At 46.8% G+C, this 19,368-nt stretch overlaps 1 protein-coding gene across 2 annotated transcripts in view; it reads left to right on the top strand.

Annotated features, from left to right (window-relative positions):
- The window catches only part of TTBK1 (tau tubulin kinase 1), a 320,320-nt gene that overhangs the window by 227,207 nt on the left and 73,745 nt on the right, over window positions 1–19,368 (top strand). For both annotated transcript variants that reach the window (XM_029592821.1, XM_029592820.1), the window contains one exon: window positions 4,232–4,790. In XM_029592821.1, the coding sequence (XP_029448681.1) occupies window positions 4,232–4,790 (559 nt within the window). The remainder of the gene's footprint in view (window positions 1–4,231; window positions 4,791–19,368) is intronic.

Consider the following 19,368-nt stretch of genomic DNA (forward strand, 5'->3'; position numbering starts at 1 on the left):
GCAAGCCCATAGAGATAAAATGGACTCTGTTTTTCTTGCCATCGACGCTGAGAAGGTTTTTGACCTTGTCCATTGGCCCTTCCTATTCAATACCCTAAGTAAAATGGGATTTGGGGATAATTTCCGCACATGGCTCTTCAGGTTATACGACCGGCCCAGTGCCTGCCTTAAAATAAATGGTGGATATACCAGTTTATTCTCAGTGGTCAGAGAACTCGGCAAGGATGCCCATTATCACCTCTGCTCTTTGCCATCTTTCTCGAACCACTGGCGATCTCCATACGTAATCAATAAGGCATCTCGGGATTTCGGGCAGATTCACACATTTTTAAATTGTCATTATATGTTGACGACATCATGTTTACCATAACGGACCTTGGGATTTCGGGCAGATTCACACATTTTTAAATTGTCATTATATGTTGACGACATCATGTTTACCATAACGGACAGCCATAACACAGACCCTCTGTAAATTCGGACTGGTCTCAGGATTTAAAGTCAACTGGGAAAAATCCGAGATTCTCAACATAGCATGTCCACCTGACCTGGTACACTCCCTACAGACATCACATCCCTTTTGTTAAATACCTGGGGGTGGTGTACTTGAGTGCTCATCCTAAAGATCTTTATACGTCTAATTATGCCCCACTGTTTTGTAAGTTGCAGCAGGATTTGGAGTCATGGTCCCACCTTTCATGCTCATGGTTAGGCAGAATCGCTGTTTTAAAAATGAATCTGCTCCCATGTTTATTGTACCTATTCCAAACGCTACCTATTGCCATATCATACCATACTTTGCGAGACTGGCAGAAAAAGTTGTTTCGATTTCTGTGGCATCATTGCCTGCCCCGGGTTAGCAGAGCTACACTTTATCAGTCTAAACTTGAGGGCGGCTTGAGTGTCCCAAACATCATCTGGTACTATGTGGCTGCACAGCTTAGAGCCTTGGTGGAATGGACCATATGTCCACTCAGAAGCACTGGGTATTAATAGAACAATCTCAATTACGATGTATGCCTATAGCAGTGCTTCCCTGGCAACCAAGAAAGACATGGAGGGGAGTGCCTGACGATGTTGGCTACCACTCGTCATACACTCAATGTTTGGGCAAAATGGAAGACACACCTGGTAGGGGAGAAGGGTTATTTTCTTCTCATTCATTTGTTTCATAATGTTGACTTTACCCCCTTTTGTCCCTTCAACTCCTTTTCTTTGTGGAAGGAGAGAGGTATCACCAAACTGGAACACATCTGGAAGGATGACCATATTTTATCTTTTATGGAGTTGAGTACTCATAGTAATTTACCAGCCTCTGAATTTTTGGCTTACTGGCAATTACACCACTTTTATGGCGGCACCCACTTTCGGAGAGCTGCTACTGCCACTAGATCTTTGTTTGAAGGTTATTGTTCTATGTCACGGACAGCTAAAGGCCTTATTTAAAAAATTTACCAGCTATTGAATCCCAAAATGGGCGAGAAGCCTGCTCATATATGAGCATGGGAGAGGGATTGGCCGGACAGTGCTGATGACTGAGTATGGCTGGAAGTCTTCAGTAACATCACTAAAACCTCCATATCTGCGTCTCTGCTAGAGAACAGCTATAAGCTCCTTTATAGGTGGTACCTCTCTCCGGAGCGATTACATAAATTTAGGGCGGGGTACAGTGACGGGTGTTGGAGAGGTTGCATGGCCAGGGGCACGTTTATTCATGTGGTGGATGGGTGACTGTATCATGCCCATATGGCAGGGGATTGAGAAAATAGCCTCTGACATATATCCTATGCCAATCTGTTTACATTTGGAGTCTGCACTGTTAAATAAGTTTGAATCTGACTTGCCACGCTGTACTCAACTGTTTCTTACTCAGCTTTGTGTGGCCATGAGAGTGGCGATTGCTCGACACTGGAAGGATAGAGAGGTGCCATCCACAATTCAGATACTGTGTAAATTCATCATATGAAGCTAAAGGGACAAAAGCTCTAAAGATATTTGAGAATAGACTTTTTTTTACGGAGAATATAGTGGATGCTTGGAACAGACTTCCAATGGAGGTTATAGGAACCAAAGCAGTGGTAGAATTTAAGCATGAATGGGATAGACACAGGCGGACCTTGATGGCAGGGGAAGGGAGGAAGAAGACCATGGTAGGTGGTCAGAATGGATGGACCAAGAAATGGTCCTTTTCTCCTGATATTTGTTTCAAAGTTTCTGTTAATCAGACTCTCCTCCTTGAATAATAAGGATAAGAACCAACACTAGTCAAGTAATACTTTATCTTATAACTGAGACAGAGAAAACTGGACATGACTTATAACACCCACCAAATAATATTTGTTATGAAACTGTTACAGTATTTTTTATGGCACCTGTTTAATTGTTAGAACTCTAGACACTCTATACAACATATAGTTATGTGCCCTGTTGTGATGGCACCCGCTTAACGACGGTATAGAAAAGATTTTAAATAAATAAATAAAATTGGATTTTATATGCACCATGAGCAACCTTACCGCAGAACGGCTGGGTAACCGCAAATGATTCCATAATATTTGGGACTTATACTTATCTTGGCGCAAATCGCATGTTTAACAAATGACAGGCCCACTTGGACTAATGTACAGACAATGTTTATTATAACAGTCGAATTAGATTGTATCAACTCGGTTATGCTGTATTCTTCAGGCAAGCTTATATTATGCTTTTTCTGAACATATGTCTGCGACTTAGACATAAAGTGTGCAAGATACAAATACTCTGGTGAGAACTGTGTTTTATCGTCTAGTATTGTCCGAAATGTGCAGAGGGAAACAGGTGAGATGGGAGGGATGTCGCTATAACCTGATGTAGCACTGTTTCTTAATGGTTTTGCTTACTATCTGCTGTATTCTTGTCTGGTATCATCATCAATAAAATTGTTAATTAAAAAAAAAAAAAGAGAGCAATATTGCATGAGCCTTCCAGCCTAGCTCTTTGTTGATTGAGACGTTAGTGTCAGTAAAGGTAACTCTTTGCTTGGCGTTGTTGTTCTGGAGTGAAGGAGTGGGGTGAGAGTAGGTAACAGGGATGGAATGGATCGGTGCTTCTCATTCACCAGTTCGTGTGGAGGAAGAAAGACCTGCCCTAACACAGCCAGCAAAGACTCTTCCTACCCCTGCCCTGTCCTACTCACCTTTCATTTTACTTCCCATTTTGCTTCACTCTGAGGCTCTGCCTCCTGGGCCTGAGAGCAGAGCCGCTGTTGACCCTCTCGCTCTGGCTCATTAACTCCCCTCCTCAGGCCTGAGAGCAGAGCCGCTGTTGACCCTCTCGCTCTGGCTCATTAACTCCCCTCCTCAGGCCTGAGAGCAGAGCCGCTGTTGACCCTCTCGCTCTGGCTCATTAACTCCCCTCCTCAGGCCTGAGAGCAGAGCCGCTGTTGACCCTCTCGCTCTGGCTCATTAACTCCCCTCCTCAGGCCTGAGAGCAGAGCCGCTGTTGACCCTCTCGCTCTGGCTCATTAACTCCCCTCCTCAGGCCTGAGAGCAGAGCCGCTGTTGACCCTCTCGCTCTGGCTCATTAACTCCCCTCCCAGAGACTGGGCCTCGGCACTGGACTCAGGATGAGGATATTAATTCTGGCTGGCAGGGGTTGGGAGTTTGCATCTTTTTTACTTTTATAGTCTGCTGGTGGCTGACTGAAGGGGAGAGGAGGAATGAAGGAGAGGGAGGTGAATGACCAATTAGTGGCTGATTAGATGGGAAAGGGAACTGGAGATGGAGGGAATTTTTGCAATGATGGAGGGAGAGAGAAATGGGGCTTTTCCTTTTTTTAATATGAGCAGCTCTTTATTTTTTAAGAAAAATTTCTCTTCAACTGAGACCAGCTGTAGGGCAGGCCTATGAGTAGAGACTGGTTAGGGGAGGGTGTATAGCCCCCTCCCCCTTTCCCCTTATCAGGTCCATGCAGTATAAAGAAAACAGCTGAATAAGGACCTCCCTAGCATGCAGAAAGCACTGGTCTGGGTGGTACCTTTGGGACGAGGTGGTGCAGTCTATAAATGTGAGATTAGATTTATTTAGCATTTTTTTATATACCGAGGTAGAGCAGAGTAGCCTTCACTCCGGTGAAGATGAGATGAGAGCTCGGGAGTCCCTTTCAGCCCTCTTCTGTGATTCTGTATTTTCTGGTTTGTGCTCATCATTCCTGAGTTAAAGCTGCTTTGTAAGTGTTTGCCTTTGCTTTACAGGTCTCGAGTAGATCTGCCAGGTTCTCCATCACGGCAAGCGTGTTCCTCCCAACCAGCACAAATGCTGTCCATCGACACTGGGCAAGTGGATCGCCAGGCGAGTGGCCGGATGGAGATTTCTGCCTCAGTGGAGCAGGAGGCCCTCAGCAATGCTTTCCGCTCAGTTCCACTGGCTGAGGAAGAGGACTTTGATAGTAAAGAGTGGGTCATTATTGACAAAGAGACAGAGCTGAAGGACTTTCACCCAGGGGCTGAGCCCAGCACATCTGGAACAACTGACGACGAGCCAGAAGAGCTCCGTCCCATTGAGGAGGGTGAGGAGCGCAGGCGACCTGGAGCCGAGGCTGCTGTCAGGCCAAAGGTTCACGATGGTAGACCTAGGGCCATGCAGACTGTGACTGAGGAGGACACTTCTCCCAGAAACGAAGGGGTCTACCCAGCACTGTCTGACTATAGACATGAACTGCACCCAGGAAGCCCCACGGAGTCCCCATCGCACTCAGCACCAGCAACCCGACAGCGTCGACGGGAGTCGGAGCCAGCCGGCCCACAGAGACAGGTAAGGAAGTCCTAGCTAGCTGAACTGGCACGGCTCCTTGCAATAATAATGCCAACCAGAGGCTTCAAAATAGTAAAGCAACTGGGTCTTGACTACATTTTTTCTATTTTGATCTTATTTCCAGGTAACTGTTTTTATCTTGTTTTTTTCTTATATTTAAAACTTTGGAATAAATATTCAGAGTTCTCCTGAGCAGCTAAGAGATCTATTTCTTTTAAGCTGAATATTTTAAGGCTAAGGATGACTGAAGATTAGTCTTAATTACCTGAGCTGGCTGGGCACTACCCCCAAGGATCTGCCCGCCCAACTCCTCAGGTTACAAAAAGATGACTTCACCCCAAACGCTGAGTCCCCCTCTTCTTCCTAAGGCCATGAACACTGATCTGAAATCAGGACCTGCTACTGACACCCCCTTTTGCAGCTCTTGAGTCTCTTCACCCCAACCTCTTGCCTCCTAGTCTATCTGTCCTGTGGCCCCCCGTTCCCCTCCTCTTCCTGCTCTACGGCTCAGGATGTCACTGGTAGATGACATAACGCAGTGGTGCCCAGCCCTGTCCTGGGGGCCCACCAGCCAGTCGGGTTTTCAGGACATCCGCCATGAATATGCATGAGAGACAATTTGCATGCACTGCCTCCATAACATGCAAATTTTCTCTCATGCATATTCATTGCGTACATCCTGAAAACCCGACTGGCTGGTGAGCCCCCAGGACAGAGTTCGGCACCACTGGCATAACGGAGCGCAAAATCTGTAGCACTGCCTATTAAGATTATCCTGAATTTAGAGCTGGAGCAGGGAAGAATTAAGCCTAACCGGGGATGAGGGCAGTGTGGATGGCAAATGGTCTGGGGAAAGAGAGAGAGTGGGTTTTAGAGGGGTCAGCACCACATCTTATGCTGGGACAGGGCCATTGCAATGCATGGGTGCCTGGCTTGGAGGAGGGGCATGGGCCTCTCACATTGCACTGAAAGCCGCCCTTACCATGGGTGCTGTTCTGTCCAGTGAGGGCCCTGCCTGCAGGGAAATGATTGGAGATGACAGCTCGGGGGGGAGGGGATTGTGGCTTTAGCAGGGGTTTGTTACAAATCAGGGTTTGGGGATAGGAGGGAGGTTTTATGGCTCCGGCAGGGGTTCGATTACAAAATGGGATTTTGGGATTGAGTCAATTGTTGGGGGGTGGGTTCTTGTTTGACTTCTAAGGTAAGAGAGAAGAGATGATGGCTGAGAATGTGGGGGTTCGGACAAGGCCAGCAACATGTGCACCTTGAGCTAGCAGCTGCTAAACTTAATCCCCTGGCACTGAATATTTGAACTAAGCAACTAAGTCATTCCCCAACCCAAGAATGCCCACAGGGCCTACCACTTTTTCAGCAGCTAAATTTGAACTAGTTGGTGAAACTAGACAAATTTAGCTGCCAAACACTGCTCAGGTTTTAAAGGCACTAATCTAACCGCCTGCTGAAGAATGGAGGCTTGGTTGTAGCACTGCCCTTGTTTTTAGATTCTGCGTGTGTGTGTGTGTGTGTGAGATACATGAGGCTTGGTTGTAGCACTGCCCTTGTTTTTAGATTCTCCGTGTGTGTGTGTGAGTTACATGAGGCTTGGTTGTAGCACTGCCCTTGTTTTTAGATTCTGCGTGTGTGTGTGTGAGATACATGAGGCTTGGTTGTAGCACTGCCCTTGTTTTTAGATTCTGCGTGTGTGTGTGTGTGTGTGAGATACATGAGGCTTGGTTGTAGCACAGCCCTTCTTTTTAGATTCTGTGTGTGAGATACATGAGATACTTCAGGAAGGTTCAGTTTGCCTGTGTAGAGAGGAACTTTTATGAGTAGATTGCCCTAGCTGTCAGCTCCCAGCCACTTTAATCCACTGCTCTATGCACTGTTCAGCTGCGCGGTCGCCTGCAGCAGTAGGTGGAGGCCATTGCTGTGTGATTTCAAAGGGAAGCTCTAAGAAATAAACACAGCAGCACAGCAGCCCAGACATTGCATCCAGGAGTGCTGCTAGCTTTCAACAATCCTAAACACGAGATCAATAAGTTCAAGACATAGCTGGACAAACCTCGTGTTTTAAATCCCCCCCCCCCAGCTGTTTTAACCATTTAAATCATTGCTCAAGCAAATAAAATGGGGCAAGATGGAGGCTTTCCAAGATGTGCTTTATATTTACCCACCCAGCACTGAGTATCAGGTAAAATGGGACAGGAAGGGAGGTTTCCGGGATGGGATTTACATTTACCCACCCGGCACTGAGTATCGGGTAAAATGGGGCAGGACGGGAGGTTTCTGGGACGGGGATTACATTTACCCACCCGGCACTGAGTATCGGGTAAAATGGGGCAGGGCGGGAGGTTTCCGGGACGGGGATTACATTTACCCACCCGGCACTGAGTATCGGGTAAAATGGGGCAGGAGGGGAGGTTTCCGGGACGGGGATTACATTTACCCACCCGGCACTGAGTATCGGGTAAAATGGGACAGGACGGGAGGTTTCTGGGACGGGGATTACATTTACCCACCCGGCACTGAGTATCGGGTAAAATGGGGCAGGGCGGGAGGTTTCCGGGACGGGGATTACATTTACCCACCCGGCACTGAGTATCGGGTAAAATGGGGCAGGGCGGGAGGTTTCCGGGATGGGGATTACATTTACCCACCCGGCACTGAGAATCGGGTAAAATCGGGCAGGGCGGGAGGTTTCCGGGACGGGGATTACATTTACCCCCTGGCACTGAGTATCGGGTAAGATGGGGCAGGACGGGAGGTTTCCGGGACGGGGATTACATTTACCCACCCGGCACTGAGTATCAGGTAAAATGGGGCAGAAGGGGAGGTTTCTGGGACGGGGATTACATTTACCCACCCGGCACTGAGTATCGGGTAAAATGGGGCAGGAGGGGAGGTTTCTGGGACGGGGATTACATTTACCCACCCGGCACTGATTATCTGGTAAAATGGGGCAGGACGGGAGGTTTCCGGGATGGGGATTACATTTACCCACCCGGCACTGAGTATCGGGTAAAATGGGGCAGGGCGGGAGGTTTCCGGGATGGGGATTACATTTACCCACCCGGCACTGAGTATCGGGTAAGATGGGGCAGGGCGGGAGGTTTCCGGGATGGGGATTACATTTACCCACCCGGCACTGAGTATCGGGTAAAATGGGGCAGGACGGGAGGTTTCCGGGACGGGGATTACATTTACCCACCCGGCACTGAGTATCGGGTAAAATGGGGCAGGAGGGGAGGTTTCTGGGATGGGGATTACATTTACCCACCCGGCACTGAGTATCGGGTAAAATGGGGCAGGACGGGAGGTTTCCGGGACGGGGATTACATTTACCCACCCGGCACTGAGTATCGGGTAAAATGGGGCAGGAGGGGAGGTTTCCTTGATGGGGATTACATTTACCCACCTGGCACTGAGTATCGGGTAAAATGGGGCAGAACGGGAGGTTTCCGGGATGGGGATTACATTTACCCACCTGGCACTGAGTATCGGGTAAAATGGGGCAGGACGGGAGGTTTCCGGGATGGGGATTACATTTACCCACCTGGCACTGAGTATCGGGTAAAATGGGGCAGGAGGGGTGGTTTCCTTGATGGGGATTACATTTACCCACCTGGCACTGAGTATCGGGTAAAATGGGGCAGAACGGGAGGTTTCCGGGATGGGGATTACATTTACCCACCTGGCACTGAGTATCGGGTAAAATGGGGCAGGACGGGAGGTTTCCGGGATGGGGATTACATTTACCCACCTGGCACTGAGTATCGGGTAAAATGGGGCAGGAGGGGTGGTTTCCGGGACGGGGATTACATTTACCCACCCGGCACTGAGTATCGGGTAAAATGGGGCAGGACGGGAGGTTTCCGGGACGGGGATTACATTTACCCACCCGGCACTGAGTATCGGGTAAGATGGGGCAGGGCGGGAGGTTTCCGGGATGGGGATTACATTTACCCACCCGGCACTGAGTATCGGGTAAAATGGGGCAGGACGGGAGGTTTCCGGGACGGGGATTACATTTACCCACCCGGCACTGAGTATCGGGTAAAATGGGGCAGGGCGGGAGGTTTCCGGGATGGGGATTACATTTACCCACCCGGCACTGATTATCTGGTAAAATGGGGCAGGACGGGAGGTTTCCCCTATGGGGATTACATTTACCCACCCGGCACTGAGTATCGGGTAAAATGGGGCAGGACGGGGGGTTTCCGGGACGGGGATTACATTTACCCACCCGGCACTGAGTATCGGGTAAAATGGGGCAGGGCGGGAGGTTTCCGGGACGGGGATTTACATTTACCCACCCGGCACTGAGTATCGGGTAAAATGGGGCAGGGCGGGAGGTTTCCGGGATGGGGATTACATTTACCCACCCGGCACTGAGTATCGGGTAAAATGGGGCAGGACGGGAGGTTTCCGGGATGAGGATTACATTTACCCACCCGGCACTGAGTATCGGGTAAAATGGGGCAGGAGGGGAGGTTTCCGGGACGGGGATTACATTTACCCACCCGGCACTGAGTATCGGGTAAAATGGGGCAGGAGGGGAGGTTTCCGGGATGGGGATTATATTTACCCACCCGGCACTGAGTATCGGGTAAAATGGGGCAGGAGGGGAGGTTTCCGGGATGGGGATTACATTTACCCACCCGGCACTGAGTATCGGGTAAAATGGGGCAGGAGGGGAGGTTTCCGGGATGGGGATTATATTTACCAGGCTGGCACTGAGTATCGGGTAAAATGGGGCAGGACGGGAGGTTTCCGGGACGGGGATTACATTTACCCACCCGGCACTGAGTATCGGGTAAAATGGGGCAGGAGGGGAGGTTTCCGGGATGGGGATTATATTTACCGGGCTGGCACTGAATATCAGCAGTAGTTTGTAAAATTGCTCCAGTGAACTGTGGACAGCAAAAAAACAATCTTAAAGTTTGCTGAAAACTGCTGTCTCTCCCTCAAAGGAAATATTGCAAATGACTGAACGACTGCAATGGTGTTCCCCTCCCTCATTATCGTCCAAGGAAGTCTGCCTTCCTCTCCCAAATCCACCCCACCCTGAGCCTCCCAACCCCCAAAAGTGCCGCCATAAGCCAGCTGGGAGCTGGACTGGCATTTACTATTTATTCATTTCTGTGCCTTCTAATTGGTTTCTTCGCTGACTATTCCCCATTCAGAGCTTGTGTGGTCATCTCTCAGTGCATTAACAGCTCTTTCGTACCTGACCGATTTGCTGCAAGGCCTTGGATTAAATCCTGGCCGCGTGCAATCCCTCCAGTACTCTTGAAGCAGCTTGGAGAGCCTGCGTCATGGCTGTTGATGCCCGCAGACTTTCATGGAAGGTGAAGGACAGGCTTGCAGCGGAGCTCAGTGTATCCTCAGGTAGTGGAGCTGAAGCCCTCAGCATGCTGAGAGAGAGATTGGTCATGAATCCAGAGTCCTGGCCCTGCTGCACAAGCTCTTGCAGAGGGGACGCTGCTGGCACTTAATGCATCATTTCTCATCAACACATTCTTACACCGATGCCAGCAGGTTCAGTACAGCCGCAGAACTTGACTGCCCCTGTAAATAATACTCTGTGTTTAGGGCCAGGCACACAAGAACACTTAGACTCAGTAAAAGGTATAAAGTATTTTTATTAGGCATATTAAGTGTTCTCGGGAGATGCTGGATACTGGGTGCCCTTAGTATTACAAACTCACCAGCATCTCGTTGGATACAGGAAGCGACCCTTCTTTTATAGATAAACATACAATCTTGTCGAAGCTTCTAGACTTACGTGACTGCCCAAAGACTCATTTACAGAGTCACATCATGCTGTTGACATGACAACCTATCCCTGAACTGCCCTGACCAGTCTTCCCAGATGTAGCCCATTTGCCCTCACTGTCCAGATAATCCTTTGTTCTGCTAATTATCTTGTCCAGTGAGATTTCAACAGAATAGTGCCTGAAGCTCCCGCCGTTGGTTTCTTCCTTGTGACCCAATGAATAGGCCTCCCCTTTCTGGTGCCAGGTTGTCGGCCTGCTCAGGGACATTCTGCAAGTCATGCTCAGAAAGGCACTCAGAGTTCATTCAGCTCAGGCAGGCTGAAGAATAGCAGAGGCCTCTGGGTATTTTCCTTCTCCATGTTGGTTGTCTGTTTAGGCATACTTCTCACCCCTCTGAAGCTGTAGAAATAGATTCACGATGTAGGACTACTCGGGAACTATTTACTCCCAGAAGAACAAGATGGTAACACTTAATGAGAAAGCTGAATGCACTGTCATGGTTATTTGTGTGCATGTATTTAAGAAGGGGTAAGATGTCTGCCAGAAGGATGAAAAGATCCGGGGGTGTAAGGATCTAATTAGATTTTAAGTGCTGATGTAGCGAGATTCTGATTTGTGAGGATAAGAAGCAATTTTTGCTGTGAACTGAGCCTAGAAAATTGTTTTCCAGACTTCCCAAACTACAACTGATGTTAAAAATACCCCTGTAACCACTTCTTTTCAGATACTATGGTAAGATTTGCTACTAGGGAAGTCTGACGTATTTCCTGAGCTGCTGTCTTCATCATGATTCTGCAGCAGATCTAAATCTCAGCCTAAAAATGATGCCACTCTGTGGCTTAAGGGCTCATCATATATTGGTAACTACTTACATATGAACACTTTCAGAAAGACATGTTCTTAGCTAAAAAACAAAATCAAACCAGACTCACTCGTTTTCGAAAAGTCACCCTAAAGCAGACAACAGGGAGCCTTCTCCACAGTAAGTGGACATGCAGAGATGTATCCTCGTATTTTATAAACTGTGTGCTGGGAGCTGAACAGTTTCTAAAATACCACGTGGTTTTGCTCTGAATGTATGTGTACATTTTATTTATTTTATTTATTTATTGTTTTTGTTATACCGAGTTTCATGATAGGCATCACATCAACCCGGTTTACAAATAACAAGGAGTGTAAAGCATAATGTAACGTAAAAAACAATATTTTCAATAAGAACCTTGAACTTTAAATACAGTGAATCAGAAAAAGGGAAAGGGAGAGTTACAAAAAACAAGGAAAATAAACTTGTTTCCAATGTTAGAAAAAACATGTTTCCAATGTTAGAAAATACCTACATTCTCTACCAGTTTTATAAATCTATTTTATGTATGAAAAAATATAACATACATATAACACCCCTGATTTAAATGCTGAGGTAGGGATTTTATAAAGTACGCGCGTTTCCTATTTTGAAAATACTCGTGCATGTACTTGTAATCACCAGTTCACCCAGTCCTTCTCTAGCACTTCACCCTGAGCCCCCACCAGTTCACCCAGACCGCCCACCCACCCAAAAAGTGCAGGTGACAGACAAATCTGATTTCACTTGCAGGAGTTAATTTGGAGGGGTAAAAGTGAATGAATAAGTTTGTTAGTGTATACAACACAAAATAGCAATCACTGCATAGACTTCTGATCCCCACCCTAAGGGGCACCTAGCCCGCCCCCCCCGGTAAAATGTATGCCCGAAACTGGAAATACATGCATATGCTCATGGTTCATAAAATAGCATTGATGTACATACAGGTTACTTATGCATGTATTTGCTGTTTCTACTTGTGAGGCCCCTTTGTAAATTGACTCCACAGTTGTCTGTATCATGAAGTCTCTAAAATATTTCAGAATCTGTTTACCATTCGGTGGAGTGTTTCGAATTTGAATTTTAAGCCTTAATTAGTACATGGCTTCTGTGAGGCTGCTTTATAAAGGATTTCCTTAGCATTTGGGTAGGACAATCCCACGAGTGGATAATGCACCTCTGCCAACAGATAGAGACGGAGCAAAAGCTGACATCACTGCCATATCGTCCTGCCCTGACATCAGCCCGCCAGTATTCTCCGTCTCCAGCAGATGGTAGAAATGCATTATCTTCGGAGGATTGCCTGTGAGTGAGAAAAAGAAAAGAAGAAAGAAGTTGGAAAGAAGAGTAGCACCACTTATCTCCTGAGGTGATACCGTGCAGTCCCTCCCTCAGTCCAGTAACCTTGTCTGGCGCAGGCCTAAATTCCAATTAGCAGTTGCAGTCCGAGAGAGGTTCGGCAGTGAAGGCTTTAGCCCTCCCCCCCACCCCAGCTGGGACCTGTTCCTGCTTTCAGCCAGGAAGGGCAGAGCTCAAGTAAAAATTTTTAACTTAAAAAAAAAAAAAAAGTTAGAAACAGGAAGACAGCAGGTGAAGGCTCTATTTCCTCACCATTCAGGTGTCCCGCTCACATCCCTGGGGAGTTCTGTGAGGTGAGGAGAGCGTGCAGGCACGGTGGGTTGAGCATCCTTTTGGCTAACCCCACTTCAGGCTTCTCCCATTTTGGTGCGAGGAGTATTTTTGCGCACTTGGCTAATGCAGGCTGTGACTTGGTATGCACAGCCACCAGAGGAGCTACTTCAATTATTTCAGCCAGGCAACAGCTGTGGCTGCGCAACTGGTCTGCAAATACTATTTCAAAGTCCAATCTGACTAAGCTGCCTTTCAAAGGCTTGCTTTTGTTTGGCACTGAATTGGGAAAAAATGTCATGTAAATGGGGAGAGACTCAGGTCCCGCTTTTGCTGGAGGATAAGAAGCCAGTTTCCCAGACTTCTCAGGCATGTGGCCACTCTTGAGATTACCAGCGTTTTCGGCCTTATAGGGGAGGTTCTTCTCAGAGATCCCGTCCCTTCCACAGATTTATTTATTTATTTTATTTATTTTAATTTTTTCTATACCGGCATTCGTGAGGGTATCACATCATGCCTGTTTACAATAAACAGTGGAGTGAAAAGAGGAACAATGAACGAAATAAATAATAGGTGCTAAACATAAAATAGTTACAGTTACAATAAAACAGGGATGAGTACAACAGATCTAGGTCATTTTGCCCTTAAGGTCTTCCAAAGGATACAGGCTCCAGAGGCAGAGCCGCTATGGCTTCCCAATGAAGGTTTGTGGTCTCCTTTGGTGATGTGGGTGTTAAGTGGTTGTCTATCCTGGTTTTATCACAGGTGGGCCCAGATTACTTCAGATTAATGGGTCCTCGAAGTGGTTTGGAACAGCTATGCTCTAGAATTTCTTCACATTCCTCCAGATACCTTCATGGTCTCTCCAGGCAATTCTCTCAAGAGGGTAGAAGTGGAAGCGACATTATAACAGCTATTGATTCTGAAAGCGGTGATCCTTGTTCCTGAATTGTAGCAAAATACGAGCCAATATTCAGTTTATTTTGTCATGCCCAAGAAGGAAGGGTCGTTTCAGCCCATATTGGATCTCAAGAGCATCAACCAACATCTATGAATCATGCATTTCAGGATGGGGAATGGTGCTCTCTGTCATAATGGCAGTTCAAACAGGAGAGTATCTCGCATCTCTGGATCTGACAGAGGCGAATCTGCATATTCCCATCCGGCAGGAACATCAGCAGTTCCTCCAATTTTCCATCTTGGATAGTCATTACCAGTTTCAGGCCTTGCCTTTCAGACTAGCCACAGCACCTTTTCCAAGGTCATGGTAGTGGAAATAGTGGCCCTTCGCAAGGAGAGCATTCTAGTTTATTCCTGTCTGTATGAAAGGTTGATTCAAGCCAAGACATTGGAAGAGAGTCTTTGCGTTTCCCGCAGAGTGGTTTCCTTGCTACAGGAACTAGGCTGAGTGGTAATCTGGCTAATAGCAATTTGCAGCCTTCTCAGACCCTGGAATATCTCTGGGTTCAATTCAATACGAGGCAGGATAGAGTGTTTCTGCCGGAGTCTTGGATCTATTTCTTGGTGCTACGATTCCGATCCCTGTGGAACTCTGTTTGTCCAACCGTATGGTCTTATCTACAGGTCTTGGGGTTGATGGCTGCCACATTGGAGGTGGCTCCCTGGGCAAGGGCACATGTGCCCTCTTCAAAGCATCCTGCTTTCCCAATGGAGTTCACAGTCTCAGAAGGCTGCACCTTCCGTTAGAAGTGAAATCCCAGTTAAACTGGTGGTTACACGCGGACCAGCTCAGGAATGGAATTTCCCAGATGATGCCGGATTGGTTGGTACTCATGATATATGGGAGGCTCACCTTCAGGAGTTGGTGGTGCAAGGTTGCTGCAATGCAGTGGAGCGACAGTGGAACATCAACAGACTGGAGGCACAAGTGGTTCGGTTGGTGCGCTTGTGGTTCGCCAATTGGCTAGAGCTTGGGCGGTCAGGATAATATCCAACAATGCGACAATGTCGGCTTACATCAATCATCAGGGTGGAACCAAGAGTCGACAGGTGTCAGAGAAAATAGATGCGCTCATGGTATGGGTGGAGCAGCATCTCCTAAGCATATATGCCTTTCACATTGCCGGAAAGGACAATATCAGAGGCGGTTTCTTCAGCAGGAGAAGCTTGGACCCAGGAGAATAGGAGCTGGTGGATGAGACCTTTCAGCTCCTGGTGGACTGCTGGGGCCTACTGGATCCAGACCTGTTGGTGAACTTCAGCAACATGAAAGTACCACGCTTCTTCATTCACAGCAGGACCTAAAAGCGATGGGCATAGACGCTGTCATTCAGGAGTGGACACATGGTGCCCTGCTGTATGCATTCCCACCTTGGTCTTTGATAAGTAGGCTGGTACAGAAGTATGCAATTCAAACACTGTTCTTTTAGTGGCTCCGGATTGGGCTCGAAGGTTGTGGTACGCTGATCTCCAGAGGCTTCTGGTGGGCAATCCCTCTGGCTACCGTCTCGAACGGATCTGTTACATCATAGGCCCATTTTACACAAGGATCTGGATTGGTTGTGTCTTACGGTTTGGCCATTGAAAGGACTCTGCTGTTGAAGCACTGCTGTTCATCTTCTGTAATTTCCACTCTTCTTCGGGCCCAGAAATTTTCTACTTCTCTAGCTTTTGTTAGAGTTTGGAGGGTCTTTGAGGCCTAGTGTTCTGAGCGTGGTACTTATCCGCTCAAGGTGGATATTCCTTTGACTGGAAGTTTTACAGGACAGCTTGCTTAAGGGTTTGGCCCTTAATACCTTGAAAGTTCAAGTTGCGGCACTGGCTTATTACAGGGGAAGAGTAAATGGAGGGCCTTTGTCTTCCCATCCGGACGTGTCTCGTTTCTTGCAGGAAGTTAAACATCTTCATCTCCCATTGCGATTTCCAGTGCCTTTATGGGATCTTAATTTAGTCCTCGAGTTCTTGGCAGGTCCGACTTTTCATAGAAACATAGAAATGACGGCAGAAGAAGACCAAACGGCCCATCCAGTCTGCCCAGCAAGCTTTCGCACTTTTTTTTCTCTCACATACTTATCTGTTTTTCTTGGCTCTTAGTAACTTTTTTTTTATTCTATTTCCCTTCCACCCCCGCCATTAATGTAGAGAGCAGTGTTGGACCTGCATCTAAGTGAAATAGCTTAATTTAGTTAAGGGTATTAACCACCGCAATAAGCAAGCTACACCCATGCTTATCTGTTTATTCAGACTATGTAATTCAGTGCCTTGTTGATTGTTGCCTGAATATAGATCCACCTTTCTTCATTCCTCCCTGCCGTTGAAGCAGAGGGCTATGCTGGATATGTGTGGTGTCAAACTTCCTCCCCTGCCGTTTTCAACCACTGTGTTCTCTTTCCTTGCGGCTGCTTACTTTGACAACATCTTTTCTGGTAGTAATCTGTTTGGTTTGTCAGGTCTCTGAGCTGCAGGCTCTTTCCTGCCGTGAGCCTTTTCTCCATCTGACTCCGGGTGTGGTTCAGCTTTGGACTGCGCCTTCCTTTTTGCCCAAAGTGGTTTCACACTTTTATTTGAATCAATCCATTTCTTTTCCTACCTTGGACAGGGACAGAGATGAAGCTGAGTACCGCCTTTTGTGTTCCTTGGACATCAAGCGTCATTTAATGTGTTATTTGGAGGTGACTCAGACTGTTCGGAAGATTGATCGCCTGTTTGTGCTCCAGGCTGGAGGTAAGCAGGGAGCACAAGCGACACAGGCAATGATTGCCCTCTGAGTTAAGGAGGTCATTACAGCAACCTATGTTGCTGCTGAGGTTGCCTTACTGAAGCAGATTAAACCGCATTCCATGAGGGCTCAGATGGTATCATGGGCAGAGCTTCATTTGTTGTCGCCTGCTGAAATTTGCCAAGCGGCGACATGGTTGTCTTTGCACACCTTCTCCAAGCATTACCTCTTGGATGTTAGGGCTAGGGAGGACACCGCTTTTGTGTGGGCAGTTCTGACTAGGCTGCTGGCAGCCTCCCGCCCTTTTAGGGATTAGCTTTTGTACATCGCACTCGTTGGTATTGACCTACCCGAATGCTAAGGAAGGAGAGATTACTACTTACCAGAATATTTTCTTTCCTTTAGTGAACGGTAGGTCACTCTCAGTCCCGCCCTCAGCTGCCAGATTTGGATTTTGTGGTTAGCCTTTTTAGGGTGAGCTATGCAGTGTATGAATCCTGCTCTTAGTTGATAACTGGTAAGAAGCTTCTCTAGCCCTTAGTTTGCTAAATATGTTCCTTCTTTTGACTGAGTTTAGTGTTCCTGTTGGTTGAGAAATACAAATGGTTGCCTGTTGCTAATAATGTTCAAGTTTAATCAGGTTTATCCACAGTTTTCCCTGTATTGTAGCTTGGTCTTATTGATTTGTGGTCTTAGAGAATTGTTTTGTTTACACGATGCAATCTGCCTACTGCCACTGCTATTTATCATTACTACAGCACTACTAGACTTACACAGCACTGTACAGTCCCTGCCCCTTGGAGCTAACAATCTAGTCAAGACAAACAAGTCTATAGGAAGTGGACTTATTGTAGAGAAGTGCTTAGATTTAAAAACAGTCTCATAAAGGTGAACACGGCCAGAGAGGCAGCATGATGCTCAGACTCAGGCCAGCAAGAGGGAAAGCATGGAGGAGAAGGACTGCAGCTTTTACAAAATGCCACTAGGTTGGTTACTGGGACCATTTATCGTGCCCGCATCACTCCAGTTCTTCTCGGCCTCCACTAGTTCTTGGTTGTATGGTGTATTAAATTGAAGTTAGCCTTTCTAGGTTTTTGGTTCGATTCAGTTGTATGCATTCTCTAGAATCAAATGAGACTGTGTCCCATCATTGATGCATTAAGTGTGCCTGCTGGACACTGGTCTGTGGAATTCCTTTCCATTAGATTTGTGTCTAGAAAAAGACTATTTGACTTTTTTTTTCAACAAGCATTTGAATAGAATTGTAGGGAGGGTTGTTAATACCCATTACTAAGTTTAAATTTTATTTGTTAAACGTTTTTGTTTGTATTATGGTGGTTATTTTGTTCCTCACTGGGAGCAAGTATTTCGGGCCAGCAGGTTAAAAGTAGCCGTCAATAAATACAGACACAAATGAGCACCTTGCCCCATGAATGGTGTTCAAGAGGAAAGGGATAGGGAGAGAAAAAAATAGACAATTGACGAGGAGCTGCAGAGTGAGTGCATTTATAGGTGAATAAGAGAAGCTTGAAGTGAATGTAGAAGTGGACAAAGAGCCAACATAGCGCCTTTAGATGAGGGGTTACATGGTGACAGCAAAGCTATAAGAAAAGGTTCGCAAAGAGAAAGCTTCAGTAGTGTAAGCGGGAGGAAATAAGTGGATGATCATTTTGGTAGCATGCTCAGAAAGGAAGGGATGCATTTTAACAGTGTTAGAGATAAAGAAATGACATGCTTTAGCAATATTTTGTTGTGTAAAGGGGAGGAGAGAGGTGCAACAAAACTGACCCCAAGTTTATGGGCCAAGGGGAGGATGAGAGCGCCATCCACAAAAAAAAGAGGGAAGAGGAGAAAAAGGGTTTGACAAGGAGCTCAATCTTGGCCATTTTACGTTTAAGGTTTCTGTGAGACATCCAGGCAGCAATGTCAGAAAAGCAGATTGAGATTTGGGACTGGATTCTGGATGAAATCTCTAGTCTTGAAAGGTAGGTCTGGGAGATATCAGCACATTGAAATTTCCCATGCCTGAAACCATTTCTTTTGAGACAGGCTTTCATGGCCAAAACTCTATCTACATTGGGGTGCCTTGGATATTTTCAACTTGGGCCCATTGGATGCCAAGGCTGGTCTTTCAACACAGAAATGGTATGCACATATCTGGAGTACTTGACACCAAAGGAACAGCCAGGTCCTGAAGAAGCTCAAGAACCTGCAAAGCTAAATAGACAGAATTACAGTGGTCAATACTACTCAACACTAGGGCTTCAAGAAGAATCGCAAGCAACATTGAAGGCACAGATTTTAAAAAGAAGTTCTTGCAACCACTTCTACTTGAGACCTAAGAGTGAGGCTGGCATCCAGCATTATTTCTCGTTTTCGTACCTCAACCTTCAAAGAGAATTCTGCATTACCAATTATCAACTTGTTCATTGTCTCTGGAGGTGGGGATTGACGACAATGTACATAACTTCAGGCATGGCAACATAGAATGCCAATCTATTACACATCATCCAGTTGGTAAAGGTGTATATTCTATCATGATTATGTTGTAACTTACGGGATATGAAATGTAAATAAACCTCCTTAGGGCCTAGGCCTTCCTGAACCCTGGCAGAAGGTGAGAAGCAGCACTGTCCGTGCTGCTTCTCACTT

This window comes from Rhinatrema bivittatum, chromosome 3 (genome assembly GCF_901001135.1).
Source record: "Rhinatrema bivittatum chromosome 3, aRhiBiv1.1, whole genome shotgun sequence".
Taxonomy (NCBI): Eukaryota; Metazoa; Chordata; class Amphibia; order Gymnophiona; family Rhinatrematidae; genus Rhinatrema; species Rhinatrema bivittatum.